Genomic DNA, 18,666 nt, shown 5'->3' on the forward strand with positions numbered 1-18,666 from the left:
CATCTGTGGTATTTCAGGTGAACTAGAAGTGGGTTCTGATCACACTGAAAGGAACCTATCATTGTTAATATCAGGCCAATGGTGTTAACTACAGAAGGGTAGACATTGATAAATACAGAGCAATGTCAGAACAGCAGAGAGGAAGCTACACAATCTTTCTTCAGAAGTAGAATGGTAGATGAATTCTACCCCTCAAAGATTTAGTCCAAAAATTTTCTATTGGTATTTGCACCAAATAAGACATCATCTGCTGAGATATGAGCTTGAACAGGCTTTCCAGGGTATTGGAAACCATTATTTTAATATTCCCATTATAAATCTGAACTCCACCAGCTGTTTCTTTGGGGTAGGTCTCCTGATCAATTTTGATATTCACATCTTTCCTGGTAGCAATTCTGTACATAGGGATACTTTTTCTGTAATGCAGCTTTTACAAGACAGAAATCTGGTTTCCTACAATGAACAATATTCGGGGTTCCAACAACTGTGCAAACCCTAGAAGACCAGTTCATCCAGCAGCCCTTGGTATGTGGTTGTGTCTTTTAGCACATGGCTCATTCTCTTCTGCTTCATTCAGTAAGTCAGTGACAAGGTCATCTCTCACTCTGAAGACAGAACCTCGCTTATCTCATCGAATTAGACACCTGAATTATTTTCTGCAGTTCAGTCTGTATTTCTTTATTTCTTTCTTCTTTTAGTGTTCTGTAATCCTCAGTCTTTAGGTTTTCATAAGATGGGCTTTCTCAATTTTGGACTTTTTTTTTTTTTTTTTTTTTTTTTTTTTTTTTTTTTTTTTTTTTTTTTTTTTTTCTGTTTTCTCATTGGTTTCTTGTGCAATGGAAGCCATCACCTGCTTCTACACACTGGCACTGATTAGAAACACAGGAGCAGCAATGCTAGGCCTGGTGGGCAATTGGTTTAAGCTCAGTGATGAAAGAGGGTGGTGGAAGGTTTGGGCAAATAAAACAGACATAGGTTCTGGTTTTTAATATTTATTTATTTATTTATTTATTTATTTATTTATTTATTTTTGTGGTTCTGAGATTTGAACCCAGGGCCTTGTGCATGCGAGGCAAGCACTTTACCAACTGAGCTATATTCCTAGCCAATAATATTTATTCTTTTTAAAATTCTGACATAATTCATAAAAATAAATTTAGTCATTTTAAGGCATACAATTTAGTGCGTTTCAGTTATGCACAGTGTTGTGTAGGCATGGTCATTGCTTAACATTGATTAATTCTAGAAGATTTCCATGAATCTAAAAAGAAACCTCATTTTAGCAGTCACTACCACATCCCTCCTTCTCTAATTCCCTGGAAATTACTAATTTATTTTTTTTATTTCTTTAGATTTTAGTATTCAGGAGACTTCACAGAAATGAATTCAGGAAATGTATGGCCTTTTGTGTCTGATTTAAATCATTTAGCATAATACATTCAAAACTCACCTGTGTCTTAGCTTCTTTCCTTTTTTTTTAAGTTTTTTGTAATTGTATATGGACAGAATACCTTTATTTTATTTGTTTATTTATATGTGGTGCTGAGGATCAAACCCAGTACCTCACAAATGCTAGGCAAGAACTCTGCCACTGAGCTACAGCCCCAGCCCAGTTTCTTTCTTTGTATTGCTGAAAAATAGTTGCTTGTGTGTGAACTGCATGTGGTGGTGCATGCCTGTATCCCAGAGACTTGGGAGACTGAGGCAGGAGGACTGCAAGTCCAAGGTGAGCCTCAGCAACAAAGCCAGACCCCAAGCAACTTAGCAAGATGCTATCTTAAGATAAAATTTACTGGAAATGTGACTTGGTGGTTAACCACCTCTGGTTTCCATTTACTGGTATAAATATATATACACACACATACACACATATACACATGGGTACTTGGGTTTTTCACTTTTTGCCAATTATAAATAATGTTGCTATGAATATCTCTCTGTAAATTTTTTCATGTGAAGTAGAGTTGTATGCAGTCATAAAAAAGAACATGATTATTTCATTTGCAAGAAAATGGATGGAACTGGAGAGCATCATGTTAAGCAAAATAAGCCTGACTCAGAATGTCAAGGGTCCGATTACATTTTCTCTAATATTTGAAAGATAGAAAAAAGATTTTTAAAAAGGAATTTTCAAGAAATAAAAGAGAAATGAGACTGTGGAGCAGAGGATGGGTATTGGCAAGAGGGAGAAAGGAGGTACTGGGCACTGAAATTTATCAAATTATGCGATGTATATATGCAAATATATCACAATGAGTCCCAATATTTTGTATAATTATAATGTACCAATTTTCCAAAAGGAGATACACACACTAAGCTTAAAAATTATGGGTGAATATTACCTTTAAGTCTTTTGGTCATAGGCCTATCAATGAATTTCTTTAAACTTTAACTTTTGAGTAAGTGCAAGAAATTTTTTCCCAGTGACTGCACTATTGTACAATCCTACCTGCAATGTATGAGGATTCCTATTTTCTGTTGTTTTTCCTTTTATAGTGACTTCTCACTATAGTTTTTAATCTACATTTCTCTAATGTCTAACAAAGTTGAGCATATTTTATGTACTTACTGTCAATTTATAGATGGTCTTTGGAGAATCTTCAAATGAAATAATTTGCTAATTTTTATATTAGGTTACTTGATTCTTATTGTTGAGTTTTAAGTATTCCATTTATATTTGGAATAGTAGATTAGTTTTGGGCATATAACTTGCATAAAACTCTCTATCCTATCAGCTCTTTCAACTACTTTGACAGTAACATTTGAGGTACACAGATTTTATGGGGATGAAGTTTATTTGATCATTTTTTTTGTCATAACCCATGTTTTGGTTTTAAATACAGGAAGTCATTACTTATTCCAAGGTAATGAAGATTCACAACAGTTTTCTCAAAACAATTTGGGTAGTTTTAACTCAGATTATGAATTTTCCCACTGAGCTAATTCTTGTATATAGTTTGAGGTCAGAGTCAAAATTCATTTTTCTTCATTGAGCTATTCACTTATCTCCTCAGTCAGTCTTGCAGAACTAGTCTTCTATCACAGAAATATCTTGGCATCCTTATAACAATTTACATGGACTTACAGGTTTATTTCTGGTCTACAAATTCTATTCCTTTGCTTTTCTGTGTCTGTCTTATGCCACTAGGAACCTCTGGATCTCTGTGTCTTGATAGTACATTTTGAAATTAGGAATAACAAGACTTCCAACTTTGTTATTCATTTTTAAAACCATTTTGGCTACTTTGGGCTTATTTTACTTCCATACATGAACTATACTTCAAAAGTTTTGGTCCATTGTGATTTTGTTATCATTCATCAAAAGTATATTCTAATTTTCCTTTTGTTTTACTTTTGAACCATTATTTTCTTTTCACATCTGTGAATTTTCCAAATTTCCTCCAATTATTGATATCTAATATATTCTATTTTAGTCAGAGAAATACTTTCCATAATTTTAGTTTTAAAAATATTTTAGACTTTTTTATTGCCTGATATCTGGCTATCTTAGAGAAAGTTCCATACTCACTTAAGAATGAATATTTTGCACTTGATGGATAGAACGCTTCAAAGGTGTCTACAGGTCTAGTTAGTTTATAGTTTTGTTAATTGTTTCTGTTTCTCTACTAATCTGCCTAGTTGCATACATTATTGAAAGTGGAGTATAAAGTTCTCTATTATTATACTTATTGTCTATTTCTGACTTCAGTTCTGTCATATTTTGCTTCTTGTGTTTTGAGGTTGTTATGTTAGATACACAGATGTTTTGCTGTATCTTCCTGCTGGGTTGGTTGTTTAATCATTAAATAATGCCTTTGTATCTGGCAAGAATTTCTTTCTAAAGTTTATTATGTCTAGTATTATTGTGGTTCCCTCCAATTTCTTTTGGATGTTTGTGGATAATGGGATTTCTTCATCCATTCTTTTAACATAATCAACTGGTAAGGAATAAATTGATTCAGTGTTAGATATTTATTTACCATTTTTTTTGTGAACTTTGCCAATAGACTTAAATCTGATTTTTTTTTTTTTTTTAGGATTCTACATGATTGTGACTACAATGGAATGACTTAGAAATCATGAACTTAATTCTGAATTTTACTGCTTTATAATATATGTGTGAATAAACATTACATGGCAATATGGTGAAGTGGTCTTCCTCTTATCAACTGATGCTGAATTTTCAAATTTTTTTCTTTCCCATATAGTTAAAACAGTTAGATCAACTTTCCACACGTGTGATTTAATTGAAACTTTTCCTTTTGTATTTTGTAATATATGCATTCATTATAAAGGATAACAATTGTCAGGTAAGTTTATTTCTCTTGATTTTACTTTCCTCATCTGTAACACAAGTGACTGATTAAAATCTCTCAACAGCCTCCAGTTCTTTATTAATATTTGACACAGATTTTGTAAATCTGCAATTCATTTTTCTTATGTTTTATAGAATGAATGAGTTATATTACCTAGTGTAATATAAGACCCTTTTCAGTAGTATTAGCATTCCAGGGTCTTGTTAGAAATTCAAACTATTCACCTCTGTTCCAGACCTACTAAACCAGAAATGCAGGGCGGGAGGTGCCCTACAATCTGGATTTAGCAAGTCCTTCAGAGGATTATAATGCAGTTGTAGTTTAAGAGTTATTGTCTTAGAAATTCCCTGGACTTTGCAGTAGGAGAGAATTGATTGTTTTCTCTTTATAGCATCAGTTTTTGTATAATGGAACAAGTTTCCAACCCTTGTTAATGTATGTTACATAATCAACATTACAGGTGTGTAAATTGAAAGAGATAACACCTTCACTTACATAAACAAGGTTAAAAATATTAGAAATATTGGACTTGGAATTTTGAGTTCAGACTACTTATTATAAGAAAGTCATAAGTCATAATTAAAAATCTGCTGTGCAGAAGATTTCCCAGATTCATTAGTGAATCTAGTATTTCCAAATCATATAGGCTTTTTAAATTGCATATTATATTAATTGAAATAAATCACTTAACCATCCTGATTCTCATGGTTTTCATTAGTGAAACAAAAGTGATCTTAATGAAAACTTCCAGTTTTAAATTCTATGATTCAGACATTCAATAACTTTAGGAACATTAGAATATTTATTGCTACATATGCCATCTATTTAAGGGTCAGATTCCTGTAACATTTCCATAAAAGTCCCTAAAATATTGTGTCTATTTAATGTAATTCAGGTTTTACTTTTATGAGGAAATATAATAATACCTTTTTTTGACCACATTCTTTGAACATGGTACAGCTTAACCAAGCATACAAATGTTCTTGCTTTTGATAAGCCTCAGTAGTTAAAACCATTTCCCAGGAGACTCTATAAATTAAAGGGTACTTTGTTTCCTTATTTTAAAACAGCTGACTTGTAAAAAGATCTGTTGATACTTTTCCCCTAAGAAACTCTCTACCATGAAGATTCATCTCTTTTTCTTTATTCTGCTCTTTTGGGTCACAATTTTACCAGGTAATATGCAAACATTTGTGGGGGTACTGGACTAATGAATTTGAGGAGGCCCTGTTTCTTATTAAAAGCATGATAATAATGTAGGAATTAAAAAATTATTACACTAGATTTGATACAGTATTTGGGAGTAACTTTAAGACAGAAAAATACAGTCATGGGAAAACCAATGCAATGTGAATAAAATGTTGTTTAGCGAATAGTATCATATCAATAATAATTTCTTAGTTTTGATGAATGTTAGCATGGTTATGTGAGATAGAAGGGGGAGCTGGCCTATACTGACTTTGCACCTCACTTGCAAATGTAAAATGATTTCAAACTAAAAATATATATGATCATCACAGCAGTCCCCTCACTTTCATCCTGAAATATTGTGTTATAACTTAATCTTGATAGATGTTAATCCTCAATGGGAAAATATTATTATTATTTAATGTAATCAACTGATAAGGGGTGAAATAGTTCAGTTAGTGATCTATTTATCTTTCCTTTCTTTTTAACCTACGCTACAACTCGCAAGAATGTTGAGTAATACTTTGTGCTCAAGATGTATTTTTTGGTGAGGATTTCCCTCAAGGATTATCCCTTCACACCAGATTAGTAACAATCCTGTCTTCTCCTGAATTAATGTACAGCATTGATAGCACAGAAACAAAGTAAGCCTTGAAGATGGAGAAATCATTGCTTCTACTCACTTCCTTTTAGAGAGCTTGAGGTGGAAGGATCCTCTCAATTCTAGCCTGCTTGTGAAAGTGGCAATGCATTCAGATCCATTCACTCACTCTAGGGCACAGCCCTTTTTAGAAATCAATTAAAATTTTCAGGTCCAACAGAAATCATATTACAGGGCTAAGTGACATATATTCTCTTCTATCATAAAATACATCATGAGAATATAAAATTTCACACATTTAAAAACTGACAAGTTAGTATTTAAAGAACGTGAGTAGATAAAATTCTATACAGAGACCAAGCATTAATGAAATTTGGGTAATTTAGTGAATTGAATAACTTCTTCCTCTTTCTTTGAGAAATTATTTTTAAAATTATTTGAAAATTGTCACCAAAATATAGAATACATACAAGTTATTAGTCTAGATTTTTTAACTTTATTTAGGGACAAAAATCCATTTGATAGATTAATATAGCTTTCAACATGTAACATATACTTTCTTCTGATTTTAAAATAGCTAACATTAATAAATCACTATAGAAAGCATTTTAATTTTTACCTTAATTTCCTTATACCTTAACTACTCTTAATAATAACTTATTTATGCATTTATTTAATAAACAAGAACAATCACATGCCCCGTAGTCTGAGATAATTATAACCTACTTGGGGGATTTAATGACATAAATTTCAACACCATCATTAATATGCTTTAGTGTAATTTTTTTAATTTTGAAAATGAAGTTAATATTCTTTTTGGTTATACATGGACCCAACTATTATATAATTCCTATTATTACTAATACAAAAGTTTCCAAGTATAATATCAACACACACATATTCACTTTATTTTGAAATGCCAATTACAAGCTGTGGTGAAAATAATTTAGTTTGCTATGGTTCTCATACTTTATTTAGGAAAATTGTAAGTAATATTTAGTGAAGAATTCAGTTTTCAGAATAAAATGTGTTTCAATGACAAGAATTACTTTATATAAGTAAAAGTAAGTATATTAAAATATGAGCTGCACTTAAAAGGAAAAAAATTGCCACTTAATTGTAGATTAGTTAACAGGATATTTTTGTTACAACTACTTATCACATGATTTACTTTTTTCATTGTATATTGTTTTAACTACTCTATAAATAAATTCTTAACTTACCATATAGCATTAAAATGGTAACTTTTATATGAAAAACAATCTCCACGTTAAAAAAAAGTCCATGTATATATTTTCTCCTCAAGATTAGAAAAGGGATGATATGGAATGTGGAAACTAAAAACCTTAATAAAGCAATTAGGATCCTTTCACCCTGTAGCTCACCAACATGTGACATTTGAACTAAATTGAATATAAACAAATCTATGAATGAACTCTACCAATTTTTACATTTCACATTCAGTCTTCTAGATGGCAAAAGTTTCCATCCAACAGAGGTACAAGAACAAACAGACAAGTATAAACCCATAATGCATTTTTGCAGATGAAAAGATACTTAGATAGAAGTTCTTAAATTTTCTAGGCAATGTAATTTCCATTCAAGTAATTTATCTCCTTCATGCACAGAAAGTCTGGAATTGGAATGTAGTGCAAATGTCATGTTTCTTTCACATTATCTGCAAAATTGAAAAATGAGTTATTGTCAATACCCACTTCTCTTTGAATCTGTCATGCACTCTGAATATGGGATAGTATATTTTTTGCACTAAAAGAGAAGACATGGTTTCCCCCCAATCCCAATGAGGTTAATGTTAGCCTAAAGAATGAGGAGGCAGGTGAATGAAAATAAAAAGAAATTGCGGGTTAAAACAGTTCACCACATTCCAGATTATATATTAAGTGGTTCTTCATATAATATTTAAATAAACTCTGGCACAATATAATGTTATAAAAATATTATCATGTAATTGTGAATGATACTTATGAAGTTGTATGAGAAATGGAGAGTGAGATTACTTTCCTTAAAGTCCTCAGTAGGACTAGAGAAAATGTGGTATTTAAGTCATGTATTTGTGGACAAAGACAGAATTTATTCACTTGGATTTTCGCAGTATCACTAGATCAATGTTTCTCAGTGAGGGGTGATTTTGCATTCAAGGAGACATTAGGCAACGTCTGGAGGCCTTTCAGATTGTCACAATTGGTACTACTGGCAACTACTGCGTAGAGGACAGGGATGCTGCTAAACACTCTGCAATTACAGGAGAGCCCCCAGGACAAAGAATTGGCCAACCCAAAAGGTCAATATTTCTTAGAGAGAGAAACACTGCCTTAGAGCCTGGCATACATCGTGTGTATATCATTGGATTAGATAAAAGGGAATGAAAGGAAGGGAAGGAAAATGGGAATAGGAAAGACAGTAGAATGAATAAGACGTACCTTTCCTATGTTCATATATGAATACATGACCAGTGGAAATCCACATTATGTACAACTGCAAGAATAGAATCTTGCAGTATTTACAAATATATACCCAATACATATATGTGTATATATATACATATATTATATAAATATACTCTATATGTGTATACACTATCTAGATAGAAAGAAAGTACATAGAGTATATTTATAAGACACTAGATATATTTTTGCTTCTCTTGATATGAGAAAGACAAATCTATATGGCAACTTTTCCAGTATTGTCAGAATGTACTCAGTATTCCACCCACAAATTCCTCACTCATTTTTCATGATTGATGAAGAGAAGAATATGAGGAGAGAACCAGAGGTTAGCAAATATTTTGCTAGAAATCAGGTTCATAATAAACATTTTAGGTTTTATCTCAACTGCATCAGTGTAATGCAAAAGTGATTGTACAACACTATGTTAATAAGGGATTATCGATCAAATCATTTACCAGAACATGAGGCAAGCCAGATTTGGTCCCTTGTCCATAGTGAGTTCATTTGCAATCAAGAATTTTAGCAACACAAACCATGACTGGGAGAAATTATTTTTAAATCACTACAATTTTAGAAACATTTGGTGAAGGAAGAAAAAGAAAACAATGCCATGATAATTTTAGATTTCTAGGATTTTCCTTGCACCAAGGGAGGGTCTACTTACTTAAATTTCCCCCAGGAGGTGAAAATTTTCACTCTGTGATTTTTTTTCTTTTGGGACTGTCTCCTTTAAAAAAACAGATGTCATAGCTCCCTTGCTAATTCCACTAATTCTTTCCTTCTTACAGCCAGAAAGAGATATCCTGAGTATGGTAGTTTGGATTTGAGGAGAGAGTGCAGAAGGAGTAATGGTCAATGTAAAAATCAGTGCCTTAACACTGAAGTTAGAATTGCTTTCTGCATAAGACCTGGAACTCATTGCTGCATTCAGAATTCAAAATGACAGAAGAAAAGAGACACAACTCCAAGAAGACCAGTGTTACTAAGTCTTCCCAGCACATCTTTCAAGTCCTGAGTGTCTCTATAAAACCCAAAGAATTAAATAAATTTTAATATTGAACCATTCAGAGGGCTCTATGACACAAACGTACCTGGTGCCTTCACACTGCATTTTTTTCTCTTGATTTCTTGGTACCAGAAGTGAACAGAATTTATTTTGTGGATGTCCCTCAATAACTACTCAAAGTTCTATGTGCCCTCTGATAGTTAACTTAAGTAAAATTGTAGGAAACCCTAGGCCAAAGGTCAAAGAAGTGGCGAAGTATATCGTTGAGATGCAAGCTTCCAATAGAAATGTGCTGTTATTTTAATACACTACTCTATAAATTACCTCATGAAAAAAGTAGAAACCCACTGGGATTTGGAAACTAGACATTGAGAGTGAGCACTTTCTCATGAGAGACACAGGGCTAAAGGGAGAACATCACCAGAATGTAAGAATGAAAGAACAGAAAAAGATCAAAACAAGATTTAATTTCTACTTTCATTTATTGTTTAGTAGAGAAATTGGAGGAGGAAGGTAAAAGAAGAATTTCAGAAAGGAGAAAAAAACTGTGCATAAAGAATAGTTTAGATTAGGAAGTCAGAAACTTTGGCTAATAATTTCATTCAGATCTTCAGTCCTAAGAAATAATTCTGTCTGAGGAGATACAGAACAAAGCAAAGAGTAGTAACCTTCATTTTCAAAATCCACTCTGCCTCAGTTTCTTTCCTATTGCCCCTGAACACCGACAGTAGTCTCTTGCTGGACTCAAATGTCATTTAGTTGCTGTCCAAAAATATGCTAATTACCTCTTTTTTGAGCTTAACATATAGTCATCAGTATTAAATAAAAATTCTTAAGAAGCCTGGCAATGCAAGAACATAACAATTAAAAAATCCACAGATATATCCCTTCCCCCAAAATAAAATTGAACAATATTTTGGCAAATTAAAGAGGAAATTTGTTGAATACATTCAAGGGGAGTAAAGTTGAGCTCAGAAAGAAATAATAAATTAAAAATTCTTCATATTTTTATTATTACATCTCTGTGAGTTCATCCTATTCTCTAAATACAGATATTGCATCTAAATATATTCATAGTAAACATTATCTATAAAGTGATTTGCATGTGGAAATAAGTTTTCCCTATAGAGGTAAACAAATATATACAAACACATCACACAAGGAACTTATTGATTTTTAGTGTTTCATTTTAATGAATATAGTAGTTCCATTACAAAACAATTCTTTGCTAAACACTAATTAGAGCTAAATGTATATTATATTTCACAGATTCTAATTACATAATATAGTCTAATTAGTTAATGTGTTCCCTTGCAATATAAATATTTTCAAAAGTATTTTTATAATATTCACTTATGAAAGGGTTTCTCAACCCTTGATGTACTGGTATTTTAATCTAAACAATTCTGTTATAGAGCTATCCAGTGCATTATCTGTTTAGCAGCAAGATAATCTCCAGCATCCATAGCCTACGCCCACTTAGATGCCAGGAGCACCACTTCCCTTAATTGTGAAAATGGAAAATGTGTATCTTGCTAAATATTTCCTTTGGGAGACAAAACTCACACCTGATTGAGGATCACTGATTTATAAATCAAAGCTCTTGTTCTCACAGAAATTAAAATTAAAAATGGAAACAATAAAATAACCAGTAACATTTTCAGATATCTGACATTTTCTATGTGTTATAAAAATAATTATCTACTCAGAATCTTAGTATATTATTATACTTGTGCTAGAGATGATATATGAAGGAATTAGCCTATGCCAAGAAGGAGATCAGTTACAATTACCGGTTTGAAATGGAAGTTGGGTTATTATTTATCTTACCAAAGCAGAGACTGAGCTATCTCTACCCCAAGACTTCCAAGAAGAAGTGGGAGACCTAATATTTTATTCATATAGGAAAAATAAGAGCTTTTTAGGGTCTACCAAGAAGTCGAAGAGAACCATTTTAGAAAACACCTGAGATACTTCTGCACATACCACGTTAGTGCTAAAACTACTTGTATACCCTCATTCTTCAGTGCTTACCAGAAAGAGACCCAACCCCTCAACCATTGAGTTGTTTCCTTCTGTAGTCTAGTGAATACTCAAGCCAATATCTTCTGACTTCAGCTCCAGGAAAAATACTTTAGAAATTAAAGGAGAATGTGAACCTATAAACATCAGTCATAAAATTAATGTCCTATCCTAAAGAAATATTTTAAGTGTCATATCAAGATTGAGAACTCCTGAAGCCACTTTTATAAAGGTATGCAACCTGCTTCTTTAAAGATATGGAGGTATTACTAAGTTATTCTGCTCCCTTATTCTTAAATGGATATATGATTTATATATGGATAATTGTAGTATGTTCATAATTTTTTTAAAAAAGAAAAACAAAAATGTGGTAGAGGCTTCAAAATGGAACAATTTTTGGTAACTTTCTTGCTAAAACACTGAAATTTTCATTGTGTGAATTTACAAAAAAAAAAAAAAAATACACTAGAAAATCTTAAGCTACTTAAGTTCTTAAATCCTGAAAGTTTTCTCCTTCTTTGGTCCCAGATATCAAACTCTGTAACTCTATGTATTTTTCTTCACTTGTGAGATTTTCTATGTTTAATTGGATATTGACCCTGATATCACCACCTGTTGGATATATGTGCTATTATTTGGTATATGAATCAACTGAAAACATCATATTTAAAGGTGATTTATCACCATCAATTTCCAGCACAGACTAGGAGAAGAATTAGAATACAACATGACACCTTGGATTCAAACCCAACCTACTGCAGGATTTATTTCACCTTAATACCCTTGGGCAAGAATAAAATCTATTTCCAATTAGCAAGTTATTTATTCAGTCAACATTTCATTAATAGTTTGCTTCTTCCCAAGCATTATGTAATGGATTTTTGACCTAAGGAACTACTGTTGACTGATCACAAACTGAATTTAGGTAGTATTCAATTTAATTGAGATAAAAATTGAGTAAGATATGGAGTATTCTCCAAAAAGTTCAAAGTCAATTCATAACACACACACATACACACACAAGCACATAAACACTTCAATATACCTTCCCTGATTTATTTATGCATTCATTAAATATTAATTGCACACTTATTGTATGTCAACAAGGGTACAGCAAAGATTGGTACACATCAATACACATACCAAACAATATTCCTCATATTTGTGGAACTCAAATTATAGTGGGTAGAGACAAATATAAACAGTGTAATAAATAAACAAACTAATGTAGTGCATTAAAAGCTGATATAGAAAAGGAATGTTATAGAAAAGGAATCAAAACATTGTGAAGAGAACCCAAAATTCTGGTGGGCTGAAATGAGTTTAAAATATAAATTTCTATAGAGACCTATTGAGAAAGTAGCATTTTATTTATTTATTTATTTATTTATTTATTTTTAGAGTCAAGATATTTTATTAACAACTACTACAAGCAGATTACCAAGTACAAAATCAATATACAAAAATCAGTAGTTTGGAATCAGTCTTTTGGAAGATTTTATGGAAGAAAAGATTTCATATATAACAGCAACAAAAAATATATTAATATGTTTGTCAAAAAATGTGAGACCAATTAAAAATTAAAATTAAAATACCACTGAAGGAAAAAAAATAGCATTTCTACAAATAGAAGGACCTTGTTATTGTGTAATATGACTCAATTGGTAGAGTGCTTGGCTTGCACAAGGCCCTGGGTTCAATCCTCACCACCTCCAAAAAAAAAAAAAAAAAGGAAAGAAGAGAAAGTAGCACTTGAACAAAAGTTTGAAAGAAGTGATCACAGGAGCTAACCTGAAATTTGGGAGCTATGCCTGAGATGCAAGAAGTGCTGGAGTAGATTTCCTGAAAGAGGAGATGACAGAGGAAGTGTATTTACTGCTTACCACAGAGTTTTGAAAACTGGAAAGGACCTTATTTTTTATTCTGAGAGCAATCCATGGATTTAGCTAAAGGAGAAACATGATTTGAATTTTGTTTTAAAAAGACCTCTCTGAAGCACTTTCATGAGTTAAGAGGTTATTGAAATAAATGGTGATAGCTCAGTGCAGAGTGATACAGTAAGAATAATTAGGGATCATTGTGCTAAGGTAGAGTTGGCCTGAGTTCATGAGAAGTGGAACTTTGTGAGACAGAGAGAGGGGACAATTATAAATCCAAGATTTCTTGTCTGAGCATCAGGAAAAACTGTTTGACTTTGACTAACATGGGGAGAATAATAGGTGGAACAAACTGGCGTTGGAATTTTTTTCAAGTTTGGATATTCAAAGAATCAGATATTTGATACATTTTACAAGTGGAAAAGATAGTTAGAAAATCAGTAATCTGGGTTAGTTGTATATAGTAACTTTTGAATTGACAAGATGGGTTTCAGCTGCTGCACAAATTAAAGAATAAGTTCTTCATTGGAGTGTGGAGATTCTATTTTCACTAACATGAAAGAAGGGAGAATGCCCACATGTGGATGCTGACAGGTATGCAGATAGGGTGGCAGAAGTCTACAGGAAATGCCTTAGCATCTTCTGCTAGATCATCAAGGTAGAAAGCAAAATCATTAGCCAAGAGTAAAGATGGGGAACAATGTTTTGAAATGTGAAAAGAGAAAAAAATGTAATAGACTCATTAAAAAGAGTAGAAGGTTGAATGGCTCATTGGTGTTCTTTACCACTGTCCTATTTCTTGCACCTTTATCCCATCCTTGCTTGTGGATTTTGTGTCTTGTTATATCTTGACTCATTATACCTCATTATCCATTTTGAAATTTCACAAAAACTTCTATTTAATGAAGGAAATGAAATCCCAAGAGCTAAATAGTTTTCCCAAGGAACATAACTAATAAATAGAATATCTAGGCAGTACTATTAGATTTTGAAAGATCATTTCCTTTCAAACTTTCAACTGACTGTGGCTTTACTCCTGCCTTGATCTCAATGTGTACCCAGCAAGAGAAGACAGCTTCCAAAAATACTCCTCTTGTTCTCAACTCAGCTTCTGTATTTTCAGGGAGGATCATGAGGTTGAATTGGAAGTCTTCTGAAGAGAAGTTATTCGCTAGGAGGTGGAGATACATAAGTCAGACATTTGTCCTGGGAAGCCCCAAACAATCCAAAGAACTTGGGAAACCTAACATATGGTAGCCACTGAACTTTTAAAACTTGGTTACCTAATAGAATTACGCTTATGCATAAGCATGCAGGGTTTGTTGAAGAGGGTACCTTACACTTCCAAAGATTCCCAGAAGTTTTTTCTGGAATATACTTCCTTGATAGAGGTCTCATATTAGCATTAGGTTTTTCTATTTTTATGAAAAGTTGTTATCAATGGCCAGGCCTCATTTCCAAAGTAATGCACAAAATATATAGAAATATAAGTGGGTAAAAAAAATGGTATGTGTCCTTCCTCCATATGGTCACTCCTTTTATTTTTATGTGCCATATATCAGATAATTGAATCATCTCAAATACTCATATAACTCATGGATGACATTTACTTAGCAACGTATAGTTCAAAAATTGCTTTTATACACATTATACAATTTTCACAACACTACTAAAAGATGTTAGTTTCATTAGAAATTTATAGTAGGTACTAAAACAAATGCCTGTCATACTGAGTTGAAATGAAATAACTTTCTAAATTTCAATTAAATTATAGGTAGAAAAAAATTAGGTTCTATGAGTAGACGGTAGATAATTTAAGTCTAAATTTTGATTTAATTTATTCTCCAAATTTTAATGGCATTATTTTTCCTGATGCATAACATTTAATATTTAATATAGTAAGATTTAAAACATTTGTGATAATTATATATATATAATTATGTTACATAATTATATATGTGTTATGTATATGATAATTATGTGTGTCATGTAAAACAGGTAGGTAGAATGATGGACCCAAGATAATTAAGAATATTGATATATTTGGAAAATAAAAGTGTATCCCACTCTACTGACCTTTTTGTAATTTAAAGACATAATTGCATTATGATTAAATCCTTAAGAATAATAAAATGCAAAAGTAACCTAATCTTTCTTCTTTTACTGTATGAATCCAAGTAGTGATTTTGGAATCTCAGAACATCTTTCTTTTCATTGTCTTATATGATTAAAAAAATTAATGTGGGGTTTCTTTTAAAACTACATATGTAATGTACATCAAAACTTTGTTACTCTATGTATATGGAAATTACTTTAGTTTTCCCAGTATCTCTATCAAGTATTTGCATGACCACTAGACTCCAATTGTTGAACTGCACTGATTTAGAGGTTAAAATTGAGTATAAATCACAATTATCATGTAAAGATTTATATTTTGGTTTCAATAACATAAATAGCATAACAAATGCTTTAGAAAACGCGTGTAACTAAGTACCCAATCCTGTTATGCTGTTCATTAAGTGTTAGTGTAGACTGGCTAAAAAGGTTGATATACTTACTCTAGTAGAATGAAAGAAAGTTTCAATTAAAAATAAGATATGGAATGGAGAACAAAGCGTTACACAAATGATACTGTGGAAATACAATAAAAGTATTAAAATTGATAAAACAGAAAAGGGAGAATTACATGTTGTTAAAAATATAGCCATTATTTTAATGAAAGCACGAGAGAGTACATCTGGTTTTAATGAACTAAGGAAAAGGGGGAAAAAAAGGTGTCAGGAGTCCCTGAAGTCTACTATTGTTGTGAGCTGCAAGACAAGTTCCTAAACCTATTGTTCAAGTGGAATGTTCATACCGTGATCACTTCTCACATGACAAACTGTGATACAGAACAACTTAAAGTCTCTTTCTCTCTATATTAACACACCCATGACTTCATGACTAGAACAGATTTTTCATCCCCTTAGTTAGATGATCCTCATATGAATAATAGACTGATAACTTTAGGTATCTTTCTTTATTGCAGCAAGAAGTGCACTTCCACCTAAATATAGATTGGAGAGATGCCAAAAAGTGAAAGGAATATGTACAACATTTTGTGATCATGATGAGTACGATTACGGATACTGCATTAGATGGAGAAATCAGTGCTGCATATAAACTCTGGAAAACAGAAGTACTACTGAGCATCAAATCTGGAAGAGGAATATATCTTATTTAATTCAGAGTAGGTGAAAAGAAAATGTCTGCAAACTTTCATGGAAATATGCACCTTAAATTCTAAATATGTGTGTGTGTGTGTGTGTGTGTGTTTGTGTGTATAAGTGTATATATATATATATGTACCAAAAAAATTTAGTCTCTATTCATTGGGGATTTTGTATTTCAGACAGGTGGACATTAATCAAACAGGAAACAGACTAAGTTTATAATCTCAATATCACCTCTTTACCACCCAGACCTTCGAATTACTTATCTGAGTTTCTTTACTCCCTTTCTAATAAAATGCGTATGGTTGGATTTTAAAATTTGACTTTTTGGCTTATGTATGCACTAAAAATCTTCCCCATGATCGAGGTACAGAGCACACTAATTACCTCCAGAAGTTTCCTTCCGTCCCTCAACATTCCTTCCTTCCTTCCCTCCCACTCTTTTTTTTTTTTTTTTTGTCTTCCATCTCCCAAGAAATGGTAGTTCTGTTTGCTTTTGGTCTCTCTCTCTCTCTCTCTCTCTCTCTCTCTATATATATATATATATATATATGTATATATTGGTTTGTATACAGTGTGTCATTTTAAAATCTTGCTCCCTCTCCTCCTCTTCCACCTTCTCCCCTTCCTCCCTCTCTCCTTCCTCCTCCTCCCAATTACTGCAAAAAAATAAAGAGAGAAAGAAAGAAAGAAAGAAAGAAAGAAAGAAAAGAAAGAAAGAAAGAAAGAAAGAAAGAAAGAAGGAGGAGAAGAAGAAGACCCCTCCTTCTTCTTCTTTTTGCAGAACTAGGGATGGAACCCAGGGGTACTCTACCTCTGGACTACATTACCTTTTTATTTTTATTTTGAGACAGGATCTCACTAAATTGCTCAGGTTGGTCTTGCACTTGTGATTCCACTTCCTTAGCTTCCTGAGTAGCTGGGGTTACAGGTGCATGTCACTGTGCCTGGTTTAAACTCTCATTTATTTCACTCAGAATAGCTTTAAGGTTTATCCATGCCATCACTCTAGTACATATTTCATTCCTTTTTATTGGCTAATGGTAATCCATTCTATGATCATACCATTGTTTATTTTTCATTCACCTCTTGAAGGACAAGCTGATTGTTTTCAGATATTGGCTATTGCAAATAAAAGTGTTCTGAATATTACTGTGAAGACTTTATGTGAACATAAGTTTTATTTTATTCCTCTTGGGTAAATACCTAGGAGTAAAATAGCTGAGGTACGCTAAACGTATGTGTAACTTTTTAAAGAAACTGTCAAACTGCTTTCCAAAGTGTAAGCTTTTACATCTCCCTCAGTAAATAATAGAGTTACAGTTTCTCCACATCCTTGACAACACAGTATGGTTGTATTTAATTTTAACATTATAATAGCTGTGTAGTTGTATAACTTTTTTATATAATTTAGTAACATCAAATAAGTAGTTATATTAAGAGTTTTTATGTGCTTAGTTGCTACAACATGTCTTTTAATAAGGGTTTGTTTAAATCTTGCAGATTGTAAAATTGGATTAGTGTTTGAATTATTGTTTTGTAAATTTTTGCATAGTCTATATAAATGTCTTATAAGATATGCAATTTGCAAATATTTTTATTCTCTCAGTTTCTGTCTCTGTTCTCTCTCTTTTTGGTTTTTCATTCTCTTAGTAGTGAAGAGAGACCAGAAGATCTTCATAATTTTAGTTTTAAATATTTAAAAGGACATTTTATTTTAACTGATACATGAAAACATAAAAATTGCATTATTAATGGGGTCACAAAATGTTTTGATGTACATATACACTATATAATGCTAAGTCAGGTTAAACATACCTATGTCCTCCAACATTTGTGATTTCTTTATGGTAAAAATTTTTTAAATTCTTTCTTCCAGCTTTTGAAATGTACAATACGTTATTGCTATCAATAGTCACTCTACTGTACAATAGTACATCAGAAAAAGAAGGTGTTCATGTTGAAATACAATTGCA

General features: G+C 32.1%; 2 protein-coding genes, 1 long non-coding RNA gene and 1 pseudogene across 3 annotated transcripts; 3 read left to right on the forward strand and 1 right to left on the reverse strand.

The window, feature by feature from the left end:
• Positions 1-200: 200 nt before the first annotated feature.
• LOC124988782 (V-type proton ATPase subunit E 1-like) lies at positions 201-757 on the reverse strand (annotated as a pseudogene).
• A 3,062-nt stretch (positions 758-3,819) lies between these two features.
• Positions 3,820-4,141, forward strand: LOC124988783 (uncharacterized). The gene is made up of 2 exons (XR_007109490.1): positions 3,820-3,941; positions 4,038-4,141. It is a non-coding gene; the product is annotated as an uncharacterized LOC124988783 (long non-coding RNA).
• Positions 4,142-5,390: 1,249 nt separating this feature from the next.
• On the forward strand, positions 5,391-9,628 carry LOC124988781 (beta-defensin 110-like). The gene is made up of 2 exons (XM_047558530.1): positions 5,391-5,492; positions 9,362-9,628. The coding sequence occupies exons 1-2, from the start codon at positions 5,438-5,440 to the stop codon at positions 9,514-9,516; spliced, it is 210 nt and encodes a 69-aa protein (XP_047414486.1). The 5' UTR covers positions 5,391-5,437; the 3' UTR covers positions 9,517-9,628.
• A 4,428-nt stretch (positions 9,629-14,056) lies between these two features.
• On the forward strand, positions 14,057-17,092 carry LOC124989286 (beta-defensin 110-like). The gene is made up of 2 exons (XM_047559200.1): positions 14,057-14,072; positions 16,507-17,092. The coding sequence occupies exons 1-2, from the start codon at positions 14,057-14,059 to the stop codon at positions 16,638-16,640; spliced, it is 150 nt and encodes a 49-aa protein (XP_047415156.1). The 3' UTR covers positions 16,641-17,092.
• The last annotated feature ends 1,574 nt before the right edge of the window (positions 17,093-18,666 follow it).

Source organism: Sciurus carolinensis, chromosome 7 (assembly GCF_902686445.1).
Source record: "Sciurus carolinensis chromosome 7, mSciCar1.2, whole genome shotgun sequence".
NCBI lineage: Eukaryota > Metazoa > Chordata > Mammalia > Rodentia > Sciuridae > Sciurus > Sciurus carolinensis.

What these genes read in the sequence shown, in the direction of transcription:
- LOC124988781 (XM_047558530.1), top strand. Translation starts at nt 5,438, where the DNA reads ATGAAGATTCATCTCTTTTTCTTTATTCTGCTCTTTTGGGTCACAATT. An exon ending in TTGGGTCACAATTTTACCAG is followed by an intron (nt 5,493 to 9,361) that starts GTAATATGCAAA and finishes TCCTTCTTACAG; the next exon opens with CCAGAAAGAGATATCCTGAG.